Source organism: Sander lucioperca, chromosome 17 (genome assembly GCF_008315115.2).
Source record: "Sander lucioperca isolate FBNREF2018 chromosome 17, SLUC_FBN_1.2, whole genome shotgun sequence".
NCBI lineage: Eukaryota > Metazoa > Chordata > Actinopteri > Perciformes > Percidae > Sander > Sander lucioperca.
This window is the reverse complement of record NC_050189.1, coordinates 12,781,773-12,802,723: the sequence shown is the minus strand read 5'-3', so window position 1 is coordinate 12,802,723 and position 20,951 is coordinate 12,781,773. Positions and strand designations below refer to the sequence as shown.

General features: G+C 38.2%; 2 protein-coding genes across 9 annotated transcripts; both read right to left on the bottom strand.

Moving 5' to 3' along the window:
• Window positions 1-377: 377 nt before the first annotated feature.
• LOC116063693 (ladderlectin-like) lies at window positions 378-5,794 on the bottom strand. Of its 7 annotated transcripts, none has more exons than XM_031318613.2 (7): window positions 5,776-5,794; window positions 4,941-4,993; window positions 4,750-4,824; window positions 4,300-4,415; window positions 4,092-4,226; window positions 1,111-1,222; window positions 378-804 (listed from the first exon to the last, which is right to left on the bottom strand). In XM_031318613.2, exons 3-7 carry the CDS (start codon window positions 4,808-4,810, stop codon window positions 734-736), a joined length of 495 nt encoding a protein of 164 aa, XP_031174473.1. In that variant the 5' UTR covers window positions 4,811-4,824; window positions 4,941-4,993; window positions 5,776-5,794; the 3' UTR covers window positions 378-733. The 7 variants fall into 7 exon arrangements, with proteins under 7 accessions (XP_031174473.1, XP_031174472.1, XP_031174470.1 ...); XM_031318612.2 differs by lacking the exon at window positions 5,776-5,794 and adding an exon at window positions 4,629-4,664; XM_031318610.2 differs by lacking the exons at window positions 4,092-4,226; window positions 5,776-5,794 and adding exons at window positions 2,172-2,306; window positions 4,629-4,664 and having other exon boundaries at window positions 4,941-4,991.
• Window positions 5,795-10,212: 4,418 nt separating this feature from the next.
• LOC116063691 (ladderlectin-like) lies at window positions 10,213-12,925 on the bottom strand. 2 transcript variants are annotated; one of them, XM_031318608.2, is made up of 7 exons: window positions 12,828-12,925; window positions 12,637-12,711; window positions 12,521-12,556; window positions 12,192-12,307; window positions 11,900-12,034; window positions 10,947-11,058; window positions 10,213-10,639 (listed from the first exon to the last, which is right to left on the bottom strand). In XM_031318608.2, the coding sequence occupies exons 2-7, from the start codon at window positions 12,695-12,697 to the stop codon at window positions 10,569-10,571; spliced, it is 531 nt and encodes a 176-aa protein (XP_031174468.1). In that variant the 5' UTR covers window positions 12,698-12,711; window positions 12,828-12,925; the 3' UTR covers window positions 10,213-10,568. The 2 variants fall into 2 exon arrangements, with proteins under 2 accessions (XP_031174468.1, XP_035850098.1); XM_035994205.1 differs by lacking the exon at window positions 12,521-12,556.
• Between the last annotated feature and the right edge of the window lie 8,026 nt (window positions 12,926-20,951).

Here is a 20,951-nt window from a genome sequence, read left to right as displayed (position 1 = left end):
ATGTTAAATGTCATCTTTGGTCACAAGTAGAGACGATTGCTTTCAGACGTGATGCATGCAAAATAGTTACGTAAGTCTTAGGTGTAACAATGGTGGAATGCATGACTCTTGTGTTCATTGCTCGTTGCTAATGATCACGTCTGAGTTTACGGAGTTTGTGAATTTGTCTAACCTCAATGTCTTTACATGCTTATGCAGTGAAGTGCTGCAGGCTCGTATAGGAGAGCTGTGTTCCAACAATAGCAGCCTGAGGGGGACCAAAGGGCAGAGTAAAGAAATCGGTTTTATTTCAGCCGATAGAAAACCATTAAAATATGTCCGTTCAGCCCCAAAGATCGAGACATTTTTATCTAAACAGGAGATAAAACACAGACCAGTTTGTTTTAATGCTTCAGGCTTTTAATTTTGCATAAGACAAGAAAGAAGAGTTCACTCTAAAGAATACATGTCAGGTTGTGCTAAAAGCAATCTTTTCATAACACATTCAGTCTGCTCTTATTGAAGGCAAAAAGCCTCAGAGACAGTCCAGCTCCTTATTGTCACCTGTCGCTTCCTTCCTTAAGTAGCGTTACAGCGATAGAACAGAAATAAAGATATGAAACTTAAATGAGATCCTTCAGCTCAGATGTGAGACTGACGGAGTAAAGACAGATGTATTTAAAGGCAGAAACACAAACACCCCTCCCCCAGTGTTTGTGCTTTTTACGGGTACGTTATGATGTCAGACCAGGCATCAACAGGTTTTCTTGGCGCAGACAGACGGTTTTTGAAAGTTGCACTGATAGTCATCCCAGCATTTGTGAGCTGCATGTACAAAAAAAGGCAAGTCAGTGAATGTGAGTCAGCGAATGCTACACATAAACAAAAAACATAAACTGTTAAATGTAACTAATTATTCTTGATGGGTACAGTTAGGTAACACTATGATCAATGATAGGATACAGATCATTGCGAAAAACGTAAATGATGTAATACTGTCTATGGTTAGCCCACCTACTGATTTGATAACACCAAATTATATCTGACTTAGGAAGACTTTTTCGCTCAAGAGACAATATGTTATATGAGCTGTATCACTGCTACTGTACGATAATCAATATGTCGTTTTACCTCCATGATTTATTTGCAAACAATTCTGCCTGCCCCCATGGTTATTAGGCTCTCCACGACACCAGTTGGAGTAGTGGAAAGGTGTGCCATCGCTCCAGAACCATTGCCTTTCCTGGAATAAAGAAATTAATTGAATAAGCCATGAAATTAAAATCTTTTAAATAAACCTTTATTGATCCACAGAGAGAAAATGCAGGTGTTACTGCAGCTCAAGGACAGAAATAAGGACAGATTCATAAAATGTTGTTTTTATAAAAATGCGGGTCACATGTGCGAGAGGGTTGGTTTTACACGCCGAGAGTTGTGACAAAGGACATTTTTTATTCTGCACATAACTTAAACTAACTCCCAGAAAACTGCAGGTTTGCTGCAACTCTCCCTTCATTTGAATCACGGATGATGCTGTCTTTTAAAAAGTAAAATAAAAGTCATTGTTCATTTCTTACACAGAAGTGCAACTTTTATTCTTGTATTTCATTTCTGTCTCATTCTATTTGACCTGTTTTTATATTCTCTTTAACACATGTTTTTGATTGTTTATCTGCTCATTAATGTTTCATGAAAAGTACTTTAAATGGCCTTGTTGCTGAAATGTGCTCTATAAATAAAGCTGCCTAGCTTTGCTTGACAAAGCGTCAGTATTTGACAAGTTTGGGGAAGAGGCTATGAGAGCCGTGTAGAGGCAATCTCAGCCCACTATTTTTCAGTATTTTGAGTACAGCCCCTTTATGATAATATGGTATAATGTAGTATAGAATATAAAATATAATATACAGTGAAATGTAGTAATATAGTATGTATACCGTATATAGCATGTATATATATATATATATATATATATATATATATATATATATATATATATATATATATATATATATATATATATATATATATATATATATATATATATATATATATATATATATATATATATATGTAGTATAGTACAGCAAAGCATATAATTTAAAGTATAAGTGTAAGTTTAGTATAATATATAATAAATAGTATGTATATTTGGTTTGCAGTATTTGCAACTTGAGCAATGATGCCAAAATTACCTCTTGTGCATCAGTGCCTCCAATCCAGGTTTCTTTGTACGCATGACTGTTGGTCATGATCAGCCTCTGAAGATTGTGGTACTCCATGATGTTGCGAACGGACGCGAGGTTTCCTCCCAGGGACTCACAGTTTTTCTACAGTACAGGAGACAGACAGACAGACAGACCAACAAAGAGAGGAGTTGTTAAAGAAAGTAAAAAGGACGACACCAAGTCAGCAAAAGATGCCAAGAAACCAAATGTCCATGTGTATGCAAACAAAATGAACTTGTTGTAGAGGTTAATGTATTACTTCAGCTTGAGCCCAGGTCATGGGTCTTGGAACGTAGCGGAAACAACGGCCATTGAACCTAGACCAACCCCAGTAGCATCCTCGTCTGGCCCACCTCTTGACCAGATTAACATCAGCTATTTGTAGGAAAAAAGTTCAGTGGGTAATGTGGAGGTTCCAGTTAAAGTCTCTTTATGTGGAACTTTTATATTACAATATGAAATCCATTTATTTTGATAGTATGAAGATGTTATAAATGCACAATAAACACAAAGCGTAGGTGAAGTCATTGCAGCAGAGCATCACAACAACGTACAATCCATCGAAGAGAACATCTAAAATCTACTCACCTATTTGGTCTTTATCGGCCTTTTCCTCTGGAACAGCTGGAAGAAGTATGACATTGCACTTATTGGATTGTTACAGATTATTGACAAATAAATACATCCGTAACACTTAATACTCACCAGCAGCTCCAGTCAGAGCCGTCATGACACAAACCAGTGCAAACACAGTCAGTGTCTTCATGGTGAAGATGATAGCTTTAATACAGAGAGACAGACATGTTACTGATACTTGTGTAGGAACAGACGATGCCTACTGACTGTGAGTCCAGTAAAGGAAAGTCAGAAGATGACAAGAAAGTTTGTAACAAAACCTGCTGCAGAATATCCTCTTCTTCTCTTCCTCCAGCCGTCCTGTGACGAGGTGCTGAACAAGAGGAAGACCAGCACTTAAATACAGCTACTTATCTCAGCTGCTTATCTCTCAAAAAAAGGGAACTGAGAAGAGACTGCTACAACTATTAGTTCTAGTCATATCTTCATTGGTACTATAATTCCCACTGTTCATCAAACCAGCTGCAATATTTATGATTAATCATATTTCTCCATATCTGTATATCTGTATCAGTGTCTCTGTGTCTCAAGGACAGATTCATAAAATTTTGTTTTTATAAAAATGTGGGCCACATGTGCGAGAGGGTTGGTTTTACACGCCGAGAGTTGTGACAAAGGACATTTTTTATTCTGCACATAACTTGAACTAACTCCCAGAAAACTGCAGGTTTGCTGCAACTCTCCCTTCATTTGAATCATGGATGATGCTGTCTTTTAAAAAGTAAAATAAAAGTCATTGTTCATTTCTTACACAGCAGTGCAACTTTTATTCTTGTATTTCATTTCTGTCTCATTCTATTTTACCTGTTTTTTATATTCTCTTTAACACATGTTTTTGATTGTTTATCTGCTCATTAATGTTTCATGAAAAGTACTTTAAATGGCCTTGTTGCTGAAATGTGCTCTATAAATAAAGCTGCCTAGCTTTGCTTGACAAAGCATCAGTATTTGACAAGTTTGGGGAAGAGGCTATGAGAGCCGTGCAGAGGCAATCTCAGCCCACTATTTTTCAATATTTTGAGTACAGCCCCTTTATGATAATATGGTATAATGTAGTAGAGAATATAAAATATAATATACAGTGAAATGTAGTAATATAGTATGTATACCGTATATAGATTTTTTATATATAGTATAGTACAGCAAAGCATATAATTTAAAGTATAAGTGTAAGTTTAGTATAATATATAATAAATAGTATGTATATTTGGTTTGCAGTATTTGCAACTTGAGCAATGATGCCAAAATTACCTCTTGTGCATCAGTGCCTCCAATCCAGGTTTCTTTGTACTCATGACTGTTGGTCATGATCAGCCTCTGAAGCTCGTGGTACTCCATGATGTTGCGAACGGACGCGAGGTTTCCTCCCAGTGACTCACAGTTTTTCTACAGTACAGGAGACAGACAGACAGACCAAACAAAATGAACTTGTTGTAGAGGTTAATGTCGCCAACATTACCTCAGCTTTAGCCCAGGTCATGGGTCTTGGATCGTAGAAGAAACAACGGTCATTGAACCTAGACCAACCCCCGTAGCATCCTCCTCTGGCCCACCTCTTGACCAGATTAACATCAGCTATTTGTAGGAAAAAAGTTCAGTGGGTAGTGTGGAGGTTCCAGTTAAAGTCTCTTTATGTTGAACTTTTATATTACAATATGAAATCCATTTATTTTGATAGTATGAAGATGTTATAAATGCACAATAAACACAAAGCGTAGGTGAAGTAATCACAGCAGAGCATCACGACAATGTACAATCCATCGAAGAGAACATCTAAAATCTACTCACCTGTTTGGTCTTTATCGGCCTTTTCCTCTGGAACAGCTGGAAGAAGTTTGACACCGCTGTTATTGGATTGGATTGTTACAGTTTATTGGCAATAAATACATCCGTAACACTTAATACTCACCAGCAGCTCCAGTCAGAGCCGTCATGACACAAACCAGTGCAAACACAGTCAGTGTCTTCATGGTGAAGGTGGTAGCTTTAATGCAGAGAGACAGACATGTTACTGATACTTGTGTAGGAACAGACGATGCCTACTGACTGTCATTCCAGTAAAGGAAAATCAGAAGATGACAAGAAAGTTTGTAACAAAACCTGCTGCAGAATATCCTCTTCTTCTCTTCCTCCAGCCGTCCTGTGACGAGGTGCTGAACAAGAGAAGAGACTGCTACAACTATTAGTTCTAGTCATAGATCTATTATCTTCATTGGTACTATAATTGCCAGTGTTCATCAAACCAGTTGCAATATTTATGATTAATCATATTTCTCCATATCTGTATATCTGTATCAGTGTCTCTATGTCTCAGTGGCAACAGCAGACGGCCGCCCACCAAGAGCCTGGGTCCGAGGTTTCTACCTGTAAAAGGGAAGTTTTTCCTTGCCACTATCGCACCAAATGCTTGCTCATGGGAAATAGTTGGGTCTTTATATTATAGAGTGTGGTCTACACCTACTCTATTTGTAAATTGTCCTGAGATGACTCCTGTTGTGATTTGACACTATAAATAAAATTGAATTGAATGGAATGTGTGACTGTTCTCATATTGGAACAACCTTCTCCTGTGATCGTCATTGCATGGAAGCTGAGACCATTTTCTTGAGAAAATTTGCTTTGTCATCACAAGATAAATAAGTTATTATGAGAAGAAAAAAGAATGTTTACCCTTATTATTTACGCTTATTAGAGATTAGGAATAGTTTGCTGTCAAACCTGTCATCACTTGCATTTCACCGGTCAAATCAGCCATGCTACAACTGCAGTGCAGCCATCTATACTGATAATTATGTTAATTTAAATGGATCCAAACGTCCCAGATCAAGCTGAGTGGAACTTTAACTTTGGAATATCTCTATATACACTGTCGGGAGACTTTTTATGACACGGAGCTCCTCTCTCTCTCAATCTGCGTGCATTGCATGTTACTAACTTAGCTTCTTCCTCAGGATTCTTGTGCTTTCTCCCCTCAGAGATTTCCTTGGATTGTGGTGGCACTTGGATTGTGGCTGCAGCTTCGCCAATATCCACTTAAGGAGGAGGTCGGGGTGGATTGGTCAGTCCCCAAACACAGTGCTTTAAAGCAAGGGAGTGGAAATTGTGTCCCGGAAGAAGTTACGGGAAAAACACAAGACTTTCACCCAGGATACGTGTGTACGAGTGATAATTTCCTTGTGTTTTGTGTCTCTTTGCATTGTAATATGCAGTGCGATGAGCTCTCACTGTTTCCTTGAACTTTCATTTATATTAAACTAATTTACATCAGCAGATACATTTGTCATTGTAAACATAACATTAGCCGTGCGGGTATGCAAATCTTGACAGACGTTTTAGAAAGTGGTCACATAATTGGGAAAACAAGTACACAAACAATATTTCTAAGAGACAGGGTTAAGTGTTAAATGTGGGGGCAACATTGCTGACAAATCTAAGGTAGAAATGCCATTTATATAAAGTTGGAAACTCATAAACGAGGAGACCCAAAGTTACACAATATAGACTCGAGCCCAAAACATGTTCCTGCATGTGTACTGCAGGAGAGCCCAACATCTATTCATAAAATCAGCTTTAGGTCATTATAATTATAAGTGTGCTATGTTGAGTGAGGAACAAACTGCTCAAATGTTGGAAGTAACAGCTGTAATGATTTAACATTAATAAAAACAACAGGGATATTACAAAATACAAACTGGTACACTAACCAGGTTTAGAGAGACTTTCTTTATACTTTTATATTGTTCAGTTTATTATTTAAGGAAGAGAAGGCCTTCAAAGATGATTTTGCAATATGCAACATATTTTTATAATCTTAACTAGTCGTTTTGGTGTTAAACTGTCACGTCACAGGTTAGCTAAACTAGGTGAACGACAATGGGGCGTACATTGTTCGTGAAATGTCATAGTGGCATGCTATTCATACACCTTCTCATGAGATCACATTGTTGCCTCAGATCATCTGTATTACAGTGATACATTTTTTTCTATTCCCAAAAAATGAATCCAAGGGGAAGCATGTATAATGCGAATATGAGAGCTTAACATTTAACCTTATGAATCAGTGGTGGCATGGAATTCATAACCAGGATTTTAAAAGTAAAGTTGTAAAACAAGCTTTAATGAAATGTTGTAAAGATTGTATTTATTTACACAAGAAATGGAGTAGTGAAACATAGTCCTGGTTTTGCTCCTAAAAATGTGAAATGTATGGAGAGAGTTATCCATCCCTGATATATATTTTTATTTAGAGGATGTGTATTGCTTTATTAGGTTTGGAATTCAATTATTCATTTGGAATTACTGTGATGTTTCGTCTCAGTGTTTGTCATGAGTAGTGTTGAGTCTTATTGTGTGTATAGATGTCCAAAGTTATGTGTCTTTATGTGTGTTTTTTTCTTTAATAATGACTTTGCATAAAGAGTAACCTTTTAAGGCAGTAACTATGCCTTAGATGAAACCTCAACTTCTCTGTTGAAGTTGTTTTCAGAAGCTTCTACTTCTTCAAAATGTTTTGGGGTAACAAGATACCGAGGCTGTTAGTTAATAGACATTCATGAGTATATCTGCAAGTCATGCAGGGAAATAACACAACAGTATTGTGCATCAAAGGGTTTGTTTTAACTATCTGTATGCTTTGTTTAGTAAAGACAAGAGAAAAACATACAGATTGTCCATATTCAATAGTTTTCACAGTGAACCGTTGATGTGCATATGTCACATGAAGCAACATATTCCTGAACTCTTGTTGTTGTTACAGTGAGGATGCCAGGTTTGGTACCATGGTCGTCTATATCTGGCAACTGCTGTACAAAGCTGATAGGCCATCATAGCTGAAATACAGCATTTAATTCATGCATTTAAGGTGAGCCTTATTTCATGGTCAGATCAGACCTCAAGTTTGGAGTTCGGTACTTGCATGTTGATGTGAACCTGTCCTTTAGCGGTGCACTGACCAAACTCCAGCTCTCACTAAAAGATGTTGCTTACTTTGACAAATCCTCTGACTTTCTGTGTCTGTGTTATATGTTGGAACCTTAACAAGACAGTACTGTATGTAGACTAATTTATTGTATGTTGTATGTAATCAGATTGAGAATATTGTTGCTGCATACACACTAAAAAGTTAAATTTTTTTCATCAGTCACTAGGTGATGAAACAGAACCCCAGCTCAGCTGAAGTGAGTTTCCTAACACACACACTTTGAAACAAGAGTCAGTCTTTCTTGCTGTGTTTGTTCATATAATTAATCCTATGAAAATGACATGGCCTTGGCATGTCCACAGGACATCAGTGGTGGGTTGAACATTAAAAGGTAGAGCCACCTGACGATCAGACAGAGGAGCAACAAGAAACCCGAACACATATGTGGCGGGCTTCTTGTTCCTCTCTGTATGTTTTAGTATATATCAGAACAGGGCAACAATCTGAGGTCTTTGGGGAAGAAAACTGAATTACAGTGAGACGCTGGAGCTGATGTGTAGCTGATTGGGCTGGTTTCCTGCTGTTTGTAGAAATCAGTCCTTGGCTCCTAATTTAGCAGGTGGTGAATACTGACGTCTGATAAGCTCGTAGTTGATGCAAGGACCTGAAGAAAAGATTGGTGTGATGGGAAGTTTTCCAAAATACATTGAATCCATGGAATAATGGTTCTCTGGTTACGATGCAAACCAAATTAGCACTGATACACATTTCTCAAGTGTTTAACTGTTGTTTGAATGTTATCAACTATGTCAAACTAATTCGCTAATTAACAACTTTATATGGCTGGTGTGTGCGGGCTAACAGGGATAGAACCCAATCACAAACAAAGTAGACAGATTAGATCATTGCAGCGGTTTATTGAAGGTACTTGTGTATTGTCTCACTGGCATGTACAGGAATCATTAGGCAGGCAAGAGTGACCTGTTACCTGACAAAAAAAGGTTCCTGCTTAAATACACCATGTAACCCATGGCACAATGATGACACATAGTGGACAATTTGTGTCCTACACACACACACACACAAAGATTACAAGAAAAGTCAGTCTCACTCCCTACTCGTCAAATGTATGACGCATGGTCAAGGAACCCTGGTGTTAATTTTCAACGCCAGGGGGGTACCCGTTGCGTTATTTTTTGACGAGGGGGTCCGTCAGATAGACATTCATGTTAATCCCTCACCGTCAAATATCGACGAAAGAAAAAACACGCCCCCTTAACTCGAAATCTGTGACAGTTTTATTATTGGTAGTTTTAGCCCAATAACCGTTGTTTTAATCAACATTATTCACGAGATCTTATCATGGTTTATATGTATTGCTTTTAATGTTATTATTTCGGTCTATTTCGGCCAGGAAAGCTGGGTTGCTTTTTTGTATATTTATATTTTTAAAACTATAACGCTAGATCTATCAACATTTATTTAGATGTTCATGTGTTTGCTATAGTCCTACGACAACGTTTTCATTTTTACACATTGCTGCTCATGATCTGACCATAGTTCTGAAGCAACAATGCTGTTATGAATGCACAAAGGATATGTTACATGTGCGATTTCTGTCTGATCTATGTCATGCAAAATGTAAACGCCTTCTCTGCTGTTTGGGTTCATGTTTAGTTGCCACTTTGTGCATTAAAATGGTTAATTTCATAACAGTGCTGTGCAGAGCCAATGCTGCTGGTTCTGCCGGTGCAAATATATTTTAGCCTGAATAGGTTAAAATCGACAGGTTTTTGTCTATATTGTTGTGTACAAACTTTTTAGACTGAGCTTTGTTGGTTGAGCATGTTGTAGACAGTACTGCTATTGCCATTGTAATGCAGTATGTTGGAAGGTAAAATTGTAGCTGTTTTTTTTTCAGTTTGTCCTTTTTGCTACTTCGTCTTTTTGAAAATGGCCCACTCACTTTTGTACTGGCCCGCCCAAAATACTATTTCTGCCTACGCCACTGCTCTCTGGGCTTACTTGAGCACAGATTTTGAAAAAATGTTACGCTGTATATTTTTCTCAACATGTTAAATGTCATCTTTGGTCACAAGTAGAGACGATTGCTTTTAGACGTGATGCATGCAAAATAGTTACGTAAGTCTTAGGTGTAACAATGGTGGAATGCATGACTCTTGTGTTCATTGCTCGTTGCTAATGATCACGTCTGAGTTTACGGAGTTTGTGAATTTGTCTAACCTCAATGTCTTTACATGCTTATGCAGTGAAGTGCTGCAGGCTCGTATAGGAGAGCTGTGTTCCAACAATAGCAGCCTGAGGGGGACAAAAGGGCAGAGTAAAGAAATCGGTTTTATTTCAGCCGATAGAAAACCATTAAAATATGTCCGTTCAGCCCCAAAGATCGAGACATTTTTTTATCTAAACAGGAGATAAAACACAGACCAGTTTGTTTTAATGCTTCAGGCTTTTAATTTTGCATAAGACAAGAAAGAAGAGTTCACTCTAAAGAATACATATCAGGTTGTGCTAAAAGCAATCTTTTCATAACACATTCAGTCTGCTCTTATTGAAGGCAAAAAGCCTCAGAGACAGTCCAGCTCCTTATTGTCACCTGTCGCTTCCTTCCTTAAGTAGCGTTACAGCGATAGAACAGAAATAAAGATATGAAACTTAAATGAGATCCTTCAGCTCAGATGTGAGACTGACGGAGTAAAGACAGATGTATTTAAAGGCAGAAACACAAACACCCCTCCCCCAGTGTTTGTGCTTTTTACGGGTACGTTATGATGTCAGACCAAGCATCAACAGGTTTTCTTGGCGCAGACAGACGGTCTTTGAGAGTAGCACTGCAAGTCATCCCAGCATTTGTGAGCTGCATGTACAAAAAAAAAGGCGAGTCAGCGAATGTGAGTCACCGAATGCTACACATAAACAAAAACTTAAACTGTTAAATGTAACTAATTATTCTTGATGGGTACAGTTAGGTAACACTATGATCAATGATAGGATACAGATCATTGCGAAAAACGTAAATGATGTAATACTGTGTATGGTTAGCCCACCTACTGATTTGATAACACCAAATTATATCTGACTTAGGAAGACTTTTTCGCTCAAGAGACAATATGTTATATGAGCTGTATCACTGCTACTGTACGATAATTAAGATGTCATTTTACCTCCAAAATTCATTTGCAAACAATTCTGCCTGCCCCCATGGTTATTAGGCTCTCCACGACACCAGTTGGAGTAGTGGAAAGGTGTGCCATCGCTCCAGAACCATTGCCTTTCCTGGAATAAAGAAATTAATTGAATAAGCCATGAAATTAAAATCTTTTAAATAAACCTTTATTGATCCCCAGAGAGAAAATGCAGGTGTTACAGCAGGACAAGGACAGAAATAAGGACAGATTCATAAAATGTTGTTTTTATAAAAATGCGGGTCACATGTGCGAGAGGGTTGGTTTTACACGCCGAGAGTTGTGACAAAGGACATTTTTTATTCTGCACATAACTTGAACTAACTCCCAGAAAACTGCAGGTTTGCTGCAACTCTCCCTTCATTTGAATCACGGATGATGCTGTCTTTTAAAAAGTAAAATAAAAGTCATTGTTCATTTCTTACACAGCAGTGCAACTTTTATTCTTGTATTTCATTTCTGTCTCATTCTATTTGACCTGTTTTTATATTCTCTTTAACACATGTTTTTGACTGTTTATCTGCTCATTAATGTTTCATGAAAAGTACTTTAAATGGCCTTGTTGCTGAAATGTGCTCTATAAATAAAGCTGCCTAGCTTTGCTTGACAAAGCGTCAGTATTTGACAAGTTTGGGGAAGAGGCTATGAGAGCCGTGTAGAGGCAATCTCAGCCCACTATTTTTCAGTATTTTGAGTACAGCCCCTTTATGATAACATGGTATAATGTAGTATAGAATATAAAATATAATATACAGTGAAATGTAGTAATATAGTATGTATACCGTATATAGCATGTATATATATATATATGTAGTATAGTACAGCAAAGCATATAATTTAAAGTATAAGTGTAAGTTTAGTATAATATATAATAAATAGTATGTATATTTGGTTTGCAGTATTTGCAACTTGAGCAATGATGCCAAAATTACCTCTTGTGCATCAGTGCCTCCAATCCAGGTTTCTTTGTACGCATGACTGTTGGTCATGATCAGCCTCTGAAGATTGTGGTACTCCATGATGTTACGAACGGACGCGAGGTTTCCTCCCAGTGACTCACAGTTTTTCTACAGTACAGGAGACAGACAGACAGACAGACCAACAAAGAGAGGAGTTGTTAAAGAAAGTAAAAAGGACGACACCAAGTCAGCAAAAGATGCCAAGAAACCAAATGTCCATGTGTATGCAAACAAAATGAACTTGTTGTAGAGGTTAATGTATTACTTCAGCTTGAGCCCAGGTCATGCGTCTTGGAACGTAGCGGAAACAACGGCCATTGAACCTAGACCAACCCCAGTAGCATCCTCGTCTGGCCCACCTCTTGACCAGATTAACATCAGCTATTTGTAGGAAAAAAGTTCAGTGGGTAATGTGGAGGTTCCAGTTAAAGTCTCTTTATGTGGAACTTTTATATTACAATATGAAATCCATTTATTTTGATAGTATGAAGATGTTATAAATGCACAATAAACACAAAGCGTAGGTGAAGTAATCACAGCAGAGCATCACGACAATGTACAATCCATCGAAGAGAACATCTAAAATCTACTCACCTGTTTGGTCTTTATCGGCCTTTTCCTCTGGAACAGCTGGAAGAAGTATGACATTGCACTTATTGGATTGTTACAGTTTATTGGCAATAAATACATCCGTAACACTTAATACTCACCAGCAGCTCCAGTCAGAGCCGTCATGACACAAACCAGTGCAAACACAGTCAGTGTCTTCATGGTGAAGGTGGTAGCTTTAATGCAGAGAGACAGACATGTTACTGATACTTGTGTAGGAACAGACGATGCCTACTGACTGTCATTCCAGTAAAGGAAAATCAGAAGATGACAAGAAAGTTTGTAACAAAACCTGCTGCAGAATATCCTCTTCTTCTCTTCCTCCAGCCGTCCTGTGACGAGGTGCTGAACAAGAGGAAGACCAGCACTTAAATACAGCTACTTATCTCAGCTGCTTATCTCTCAAAAAAAGGGAACTGAGAAGAGACTGCTACAACTATTAGTTCTAGTCATATCTTCATTGGTACTATAATTCCCACTGTTCATCAAACCAGCTGCAATATTTATGATTAATCATATTTCTCCATATCTGTATATCTGTATCAGTGTCTCTGTGTCTCAATGGCAGCAGCAGACGGCCGCCCACCAAGAGCCTGGGTCCGAGTTTTCTGCCTGTAAAAAGGAAGTTTTTCCTTGCCACTATCGCACCAAATGTTTGCTCATGGGAAATAGTTGGGTCTTTCTAAATTATAGAGTGTGGTCTACACCTACTATATTTGTATAGTGTCCTGAGTTGACTCCTGTTGTGATTTGACACTATAAATAAAATTGAATTGAATGGATTAGGAATACTTTGCTGTCAAACCAGTTGTCACTTGCATTTCCCTGGTTGAATCAGCCATGTAGTAAGTACAAGTACACAAACAACATTTCTAAGAGACAGGCTTTAAGGTTAAATGCTGGGGCAACATTGCTGACAAATGTAAGGTAGAAATGTCATTTCTGTAAAGTTGGAAACCCTTAAACGAGGAGACCCAAAGTTACACAATATAGACTCGAGCCCAAAACATGCACTTTTGCTTGAAAAAGGCAAAGTTCCTGCATGTGTACTGCAGGAGAGCCCAACATCTATTCATAAAATCAGCTTTAGGTCATTATAATTATAAGTGTGCTATGTTGAGTGAGGAACAAACTGCTCAAATGTTGGAAATAATAGCTGTAATGATTTTATATTAATATAAACAACAGGAATATTATAAAATACAAACTGGTACACTAACCGGGTTTAGAGAGACTTTCTTTATACTTTTATATTGTTCAGTTTATTATTTCTGTCAGGTCCATAACGTCAAGAACAACACAGACAATAAAAGCTTTAAAAATGTATTGAATAAATTATGAATTTATTGAATAAATTATGAATTAAATTTGGCGGTATGGCTCTGTTCAGAGGAGTCCCCTGACCTTTCATGACACCATGAAAGAGCAGTGAATAAGGGGACAGCAGCAGCATAGGGAACACTCACAGTTTAAGACTGGGAGAGCTAAACTATTCCCCCCAAACAGACCATACCTGGCAATCCTCTCGTGATAAAACAAGAGTATGGAATTAAGTTGCCTTTAAGCCAATTTAGCTAATGAATGTCCTAGTTAAGAGTGTTTACGAGATAAAATATAGCAGATGAAGCACAAATTGCCAATTGTTCATTGGTCCAACCAATCAGGGTGCTGAGCACATAGCTTCTGATCATCGAGAATAGGGCGAACGCCATGTCAAAAGGGAACTTTCCCATGCAGCAGAGGTCCATCACACCCTGGCCTTTAGGGTTGAAAACCGGAGTGGATGCCGCTGCAGCATTTGCGGCTCCTATGCACAGGGAATGAGCTGTATAGCGGTCCGAAAGCAGTCTGCAGAATGTAGAGGAGGCATAGGTGAGATGTAAACCAGGCACTGGACATTGGTTTCCTTTCTAAGTGACAACAGAGCTCCCGAGGACCAGCACGAGGACGGTTCCTCAAATAGGTCAGCATGGAAGATAGAGGACAAAAGACTCAGAGACATAAACAACCGTACCTTATTACTACTAGGCCTACTATCCATCTTGGAGCGTTTGAGAAAACAAAGTGAAATGGCGATCATAAATTGAAACATCAGAAATGGTGAATCATGATTTGGGTCACAGAAATACATGCGTGAAGAAATTCGCCACCCCTCAGAAAACCAAAGAAAGCTGTGAGAATGACTGTCTAACGCATCTTCCTGTTTCTTACATTTTATGTAAAGCACTTGAATTGCCCTGTTGCTGAAATGTGCTATACAAAGGAAGCTGCCTTACCTTCTAACATTTGATCTGTGCAAGGCCCAAAACACCCTTTCTCAATCGTGATATCTTTTGCTAAAGGAAATGTGAAAGGGAGAAATTTAGCATTGCTTCGGGGAGAGACCCTTTTGAGGCCATTCAGCAAAGGCATATGGAAGTATTTCCAGAATACTGGTAGCAGATCAATCCAGGCAGCGCAGATGGAATTGGATGCCAGCGACCCTACTTTTGATGGGAAAAAGTTGCATTTTTCGAGTCACGAAGCAGTGAACAATAAAAGCACCAATATATACGATATTTTAACAGGCAGAGCGGCTACAGATAAAGTAGTACACAATGTGATGAAATAAGACCAAGCTGAGTCATGCATTGGCAACATAGATTTTGCCAGACCCTCATGCATGCGCTGCGCAGCAGCATGTGCATAAGACTAAAGTGGATTATTTAAAATTAGAATGGTTTGGCTAAAAGGGGGCATTGCAGCTTTGATTGGGCTGCTTCCAAACACAGGAGATGGAATTCTGAAAATTAAAGCGAGACAGAATCAGCTACGTGATTATTCAAATCATGCTATGAGTTGCATGGAAATTATAATTGCCCAAAATGCCAGCCATATTAGACGTCACATGAATCTATAATGAATGGACAGATGCGCACTTCTTGTCATTGATGTTTATAGTTGCTTCATTGTCGCAGAAAAACAGAATTGTGTCCCAGCCCAATGAGTACCCGAGAGAATGAGGGCTACAACAATATGATATAACTCCAGTAAAGTTGTTGAAGATTCACTGCTGGTAAAGTGAGTAATTATTTCGGCCAAACGCCTGCAAACCCTTGTTATTGTAGACCCCCCCAAAAACCCTACAGAAGCCGCAGCATTCCCATACAAATTGAGTGCTAGAAACAATTCCAGAAAATCATACGAAAAAGGAAATGCCAGTCCAATTACCCATGAGCAGAGACCAAAACTTAACTCTGATCTACATCCAGCGTCTAAGGTAACAACATATTCAACAACTGAACAACACGGCAGGCAAATGCAACAGACCGACAAGAAACCTTAAGGAGACCAGCCATAAATAATCCACGAATAGCGGTTTGAATGCTTTTACAATGCCCGTCCCAGTCAGGCCCGTATTAAGACAATGTGGTGCCCCTGGCACTATACCTTACCACCCCCTTTACCCGTGCTGTCCTCCTGGCAAAAATATCAGACATAATCAAGGGGATTTCTCAAATGTAATTTACTAACTTATCCAACTACATACATGTAGGCATATGAGCAGTGAGCACTATATTCAAATGTCTCAATTCAAAATGTCTATCAATTCAAAAAGCCAAAATCAATACTACATATTGCAGCATTGTGGGTCGGTCAAATGTGTATTTTTCCGACTTTATTTCACAGGCCCTAAAAGCAACTCATCTGATTGGTCAAAAACTTTTAAAGCATCATGGGAAAGCTAAAACTGCTTTAGCATCACAGCTAACGACAATAAAAGGACCGAAAAATGAATAAGCTAGTTAAAGCCTGTCTCACTGGTTGTGAATGTGCCCTTATGGATAATCCGGGCATGATCCCAGCATAGGGACGTTGACAGGTTAATTTCAGCTGCTCAGCTTTCATGAAGCGGGTTCTCCTCAGACACACCGACTTGGGGTGGGCATCCCCACAGTAGCTACAGACATGAAGATACTTAGTTACACATTCTAGGCTACATTAAAAAGTTAAGCAACAAAATTGCTGAACGTCAGAACATTGTGTGAAATTGGTCGTTATTACTGTGACTACAAGTGACAGGTTTAGTTCCATCATAGCGTAAATAGTGACAAAAACGTTAGCTGACGTTATTCAGCGGCCAGCTCAGAGATATGCTAGTGAATTACTGACAGCGCCACATGCACGGGTCACGACTGAAAGAGCGCTGAGCCCGGATGAATATGGCCACCGGGCCGTTGTGTGCAGCAGTGTTGGAGGAAGTACTGAATCTCAGCACTTAGTAAAAATACAAATAACCTTATCTAGCGAGAATACACTATGGAACACACGGGCTAATGTGAGTCCAAACTGCCTGCGAGCTTCTCCTGTACTATACGGTAATTTATCTACTGTGCGACAGAAAGTCTCGTGGTTATGACACAATCATTAGCCTATTTTTACAAAAACGTCTGCTACAGAGCCATAACGTGAGGTACAAGGTAATGGAGCCTTTTATATATTGTCGTGTTTCTTTAGAAATAAACAATGGATAAATAAAGTCTTTAAACGCTTCAGATGTAAAGTTATTCACTGTCAAAGTGACGTCAAAATGAATGGCAGTCAATGGAATGCCAACGCGGTGATGACTTTGCAATGTGTAAAACCAACTTCAGTGACACAGTGGCGAAATTGTGCAGCACAGATAGAATAGCTCTGATGCAACAATTCTTCAACTTCTGTTTTATATTTAAGTGTTGCACAACACTGCTGCTCACATAGAACAGTGTAGATAAGGTGATAACCATTAAGTTTAAAAAACAGGATGCATTACTTTGTTTTATACTAAGTTTTATACACAGATACTTTAAAGTCAGGTCAGTTTAATTTATATAGCATATTTAAAAACAACAGGATCTGACTCAAAGTGATTTCCAGTTGAGGCAGATGGATTAGGATATGCCTCATTACACTTATACAAGATTAAAGAAATATAATGTGCATTAAAGGTAGTAATACAAAATGTTAGAAGAAAATAAAGAGAAGGCATGACTAAAAAGCAACTAACATGATAAAATTAAAGTTGAAGTAATAGAACATGAATATACAGCAAATTACAATATTTAAGCCAAGAGGTAATCAATGCATTGATAATTCTTTCCAGGTCCTGGTGACTTAAAAACGGCTTTAATTTTGCAAAAACTCTGCCCTTCACAACACAACTGCCTTGTTTGTTGAAATTCAATGAAGTGTCTACCAAGATTTTTAACTTCATTATGCAAGTTTGGGCCTAAGCGCATTGGTTAGGTTAGTGACAGAGCTAGAAGGCCCTAACATGATGACTTTAGTTTATTTTTCATAATACCTCAGCCAAGGAGGTTCTGTTTTCTGCACGGTTTGTCTGTCTGTCTGTTTGTGTGTTAGCACTATTACAGAAAAACTACTGGCTATATATAGCTATACTATATAGCAAATTTAAAAACAACAGGAGCTGACCCAAAGTGGTTTCCAGTCGAGGCAGATAGGTTAGGATCTGCCTCAATACACTTATACAAGATTAAAGCAATAGAATGTGCATAACAGTGTTATACAATAATACTAAATGTTAGAAGAAAATAAAGAGAAGGCATGACTAAAAAACTAAAAACTAACATGATACAATTACAGCCGAAGCTATAGAACATTAATATACAGCGAATTACAATAATCAAGCCAAGAGGTGATCAACGCAGGGATAATGGTTTCCAGGTCCTGATGATATAAAAACCGCTTTAATTTTGCAAAATCTCTTAGCTGATAAAAGTTGCCCTTCCAACACCACTTGCTTGTTTGTTAAATTTCAATGAAGTGTCGAGGACAGACGAAAGCTTCCACATCTAAAACACGGCTAAAAACACGTCTCTTCCGACTGCACATTGGATTAAAAAAATAAATAAAAAAATTTGAAAAAGCACTTACAGCTGCACTTTCATGTGGCTCTTAGAAGGGCCAAACATGATTACTTCAGTTTAGTTTTCATAATACCTCTGCCAAGGTTATGTTCTCCTCAGTTTCTTTGTTAGCAGGATTACAGAAAAACTACTGGCCCTATTTTCATGAAACTCCAGAAGGGTGTAGCATGGGTCAAAGAATAACCCATTAAATTCTGTGGTATAGAATCACGGGGTGTATACACTAATTATTTGTCACTTTCATTAACATTGTGAGGTAGGGCATTTGTGCCGCATTCATGTTTTGTCAGATTAATCATTAAAATGAGTTCCTCAACATATTTAAACACTCACTGGATCCCAGGAAGTGTTCATGTCCCGGGACAGTTTTAACCCAAAACACAATATTTTTTATAATCTTAACTAGTCGTTTTGGTGTTTAAACTGTCACGTCACAGGTTAGCTAAACTAGGTGAACGACAATGGGGCGTACATTGTTCGTGAAATGTCATAGTGGCATGCTATTCATACACCTTCTCATGAGATCACATTGTTGCCTCAGATCATCTGCATTACAGTGATACATTTTTTTCTATTCCCAAAAAATGAATCCAAGGGGAAGCATGTATAATGCGAATATGAGAGCTTAACATTTAACCTTATGAATCAGTGGTGGCATGGAATTCATAACCAGGATTTTAAAAGTAAAGTTGTGAAACAAGCTTTAATGAAATGTTGTAAAGATTGTATTTATTTACACAAGAAATGGAGTAGTGAAACATAGTCCTGGTTTTGCTCCTAAAAATGTGAAATGTATGGAGAGAGTTATCCATCCCTGATATATATTTTTATTTAGAGGATGTGTATTGCTTTATTAGGTTTGGAATTCAATTATTCATTTGGAATTACTGTGATGTTTCGTCTCAGTGTTTGTCATGAGTAGTGTTGAGTCTTATTGTGTGTATAGATGTCCAAAGTTATGTGTCTTTATGTGTGTTTTTTTCTTTAATAATGACTTTGCATAAAGAGTAACCTTTTAAGGCAGTAACTATGCCTTAGATGAAACCTCAACTTCTCTGTTGAAGTTGTTTTCAGAAGCTTCTACTTCTTCAAAATGTTTCTGGGTAACAAGATACCGAGGCTGTTAGTTAATAGACAATCATGAGTATATCTGCAAGTCATGCAGGGAAATAACACAACAGTATTGTGCATCAAAGGGTTTGTTTTAACTATCTGTATGCTTTGTTTAGTAAAGACAAGAGAAAAACATACAGATTGTCCATATTCAATAGTTTTCACAGTGAACCGTTGATGTGCATATGTCACATGAAGCAACATATTCCTGAACTCTTGTTGTTGTTACAGTGAGGATGCCAGGTTTAGTACCATGGTCGTCTATATCTGGCAACTGCTGTACAAAGCTGATAGGCCATCATAGCTGAAATACAGCATTTAATTCATGCATTTAAGGTGAGCCTTATTTCATGGTCAGATCAGACCTCAAGTTTGGAGTTCGGTACTTGCATGTTGATGTGAACCTGTCCTTTAGCGGTGCACTGACCAAACTCCAGCTCTCACTAAAAGATGTTGCTTACTTTGACAAATCCTCTGACTTTCTGTGTCTGTGTTATATGTTGGAACCTTAACAAGACAGTACTGTATGTAGACTAATTTATTGTATGTTGTATGTAATCAGATTGAGAATATTGTTGCTGCATACACACTAAAAAGTTAAATTTTTTTCATCAGTCACTAGGTGATGAAACAGAACCCCAGCTCAGCTGAAGTGAGTTTCCTAACACACACACTTTGAAACAAGAGTCAGTCTTTCTTGCTGTGTTTGTTCATATAATTAATCCTATGAAAATGACATGGCCTTGGCATGTCCACAGGACATCAGTGGTGGGTTGAACATTAAAAGGTAGAGCCACCTGACGATCAGACAGAGGAGCAACAAGAAACCCAAACACATATGTGGCGGGCTTCTTGTTCCTCTCTGTATGTTTTAGTATATATATCAGAACAGGGCAACAATCTGAGGTCTTTGGGGAAGAAAACTGAATTACAGTGAGACGCTGGAGCTGATGTGTAGCTGATTGGGCTGGTTTCCTGCTGTTTGTAGAAATCAGTCCTTGGCTCCTAATTTAGCAGGTGGTGAATACTGACGTCTGATAAGCTCGTAGTTGATGCAAGGACCTGAAGAAAAGATTGGTGTGATGGGAAGTTTTCCAAAATACATTGAATCCATGGAATAATGGTTCTCTGGTTACGATGCAAACCAAATTAGCACTGATACACATTTCTCAAGTGTTTAACTGTTGTTTGAATGTTATCAACTATGTCAAACTAATTCGCTAATTAACAACTTTATATGGCTGGTGTGTGCGGGCTAACAGGGATAGAACCCAATCACAAACAAAGTAGACAGAGTAGATCATTGCAGCGGTTTATTGAAGGTACTTGTGTATTGTCTCACTGGCATGTACAGGAATCATTAGGCAGGCAAGAGTGACCTGTTACCTGACAAA

Excerpts from the sequence above, each read along its gene's own strand:
- LOC116063693 (XM_031318612.2), bottom strand. The coding sequence starts at position 4,810 with ATGAAGACACTGACTGTGTTTGCACTGGTTTGTGTCATGACGGCTCTG. Across the intron at positions 1,223-4,091 it reads GAGGCACTGATGCACAAGAG|GAAAGGCAATGGTTCTGGAG; the intron begins GTAATTTTGGCA and ends TCTTTATTCCAG. Across the intron at positions 805-1,110 it reads TTTGCAAATAAATCATGGAG|CTCACAAATGCTGGGATGAC; the intron begins GTAAAACGACAT and ends TTGTACATGCAG.
- LOC116063691 (XM_031318608.2), bottom strand. The coding sequence starts at position 12,697 with ATGAAGACACTGACTGTGTTTGCACTGGTTTGTGTCATGACGGCTCTG. Across the intron at positions 12,308-12,520 it reads GGCCGATAAAGACCAAACAG|CTGATGTTAATCTGGTCAAG; the intron begins GTGAGTAGATTT and ends TCCTACAAATAG. Across the intron at positions 11,059-11,899 it reads GAGGCACTGATGCACAAGAG|GAAAGGCAATGGTTCTGGAG; the intron begins GTAATTTTGGCA and ends TCTTTATTCCAG.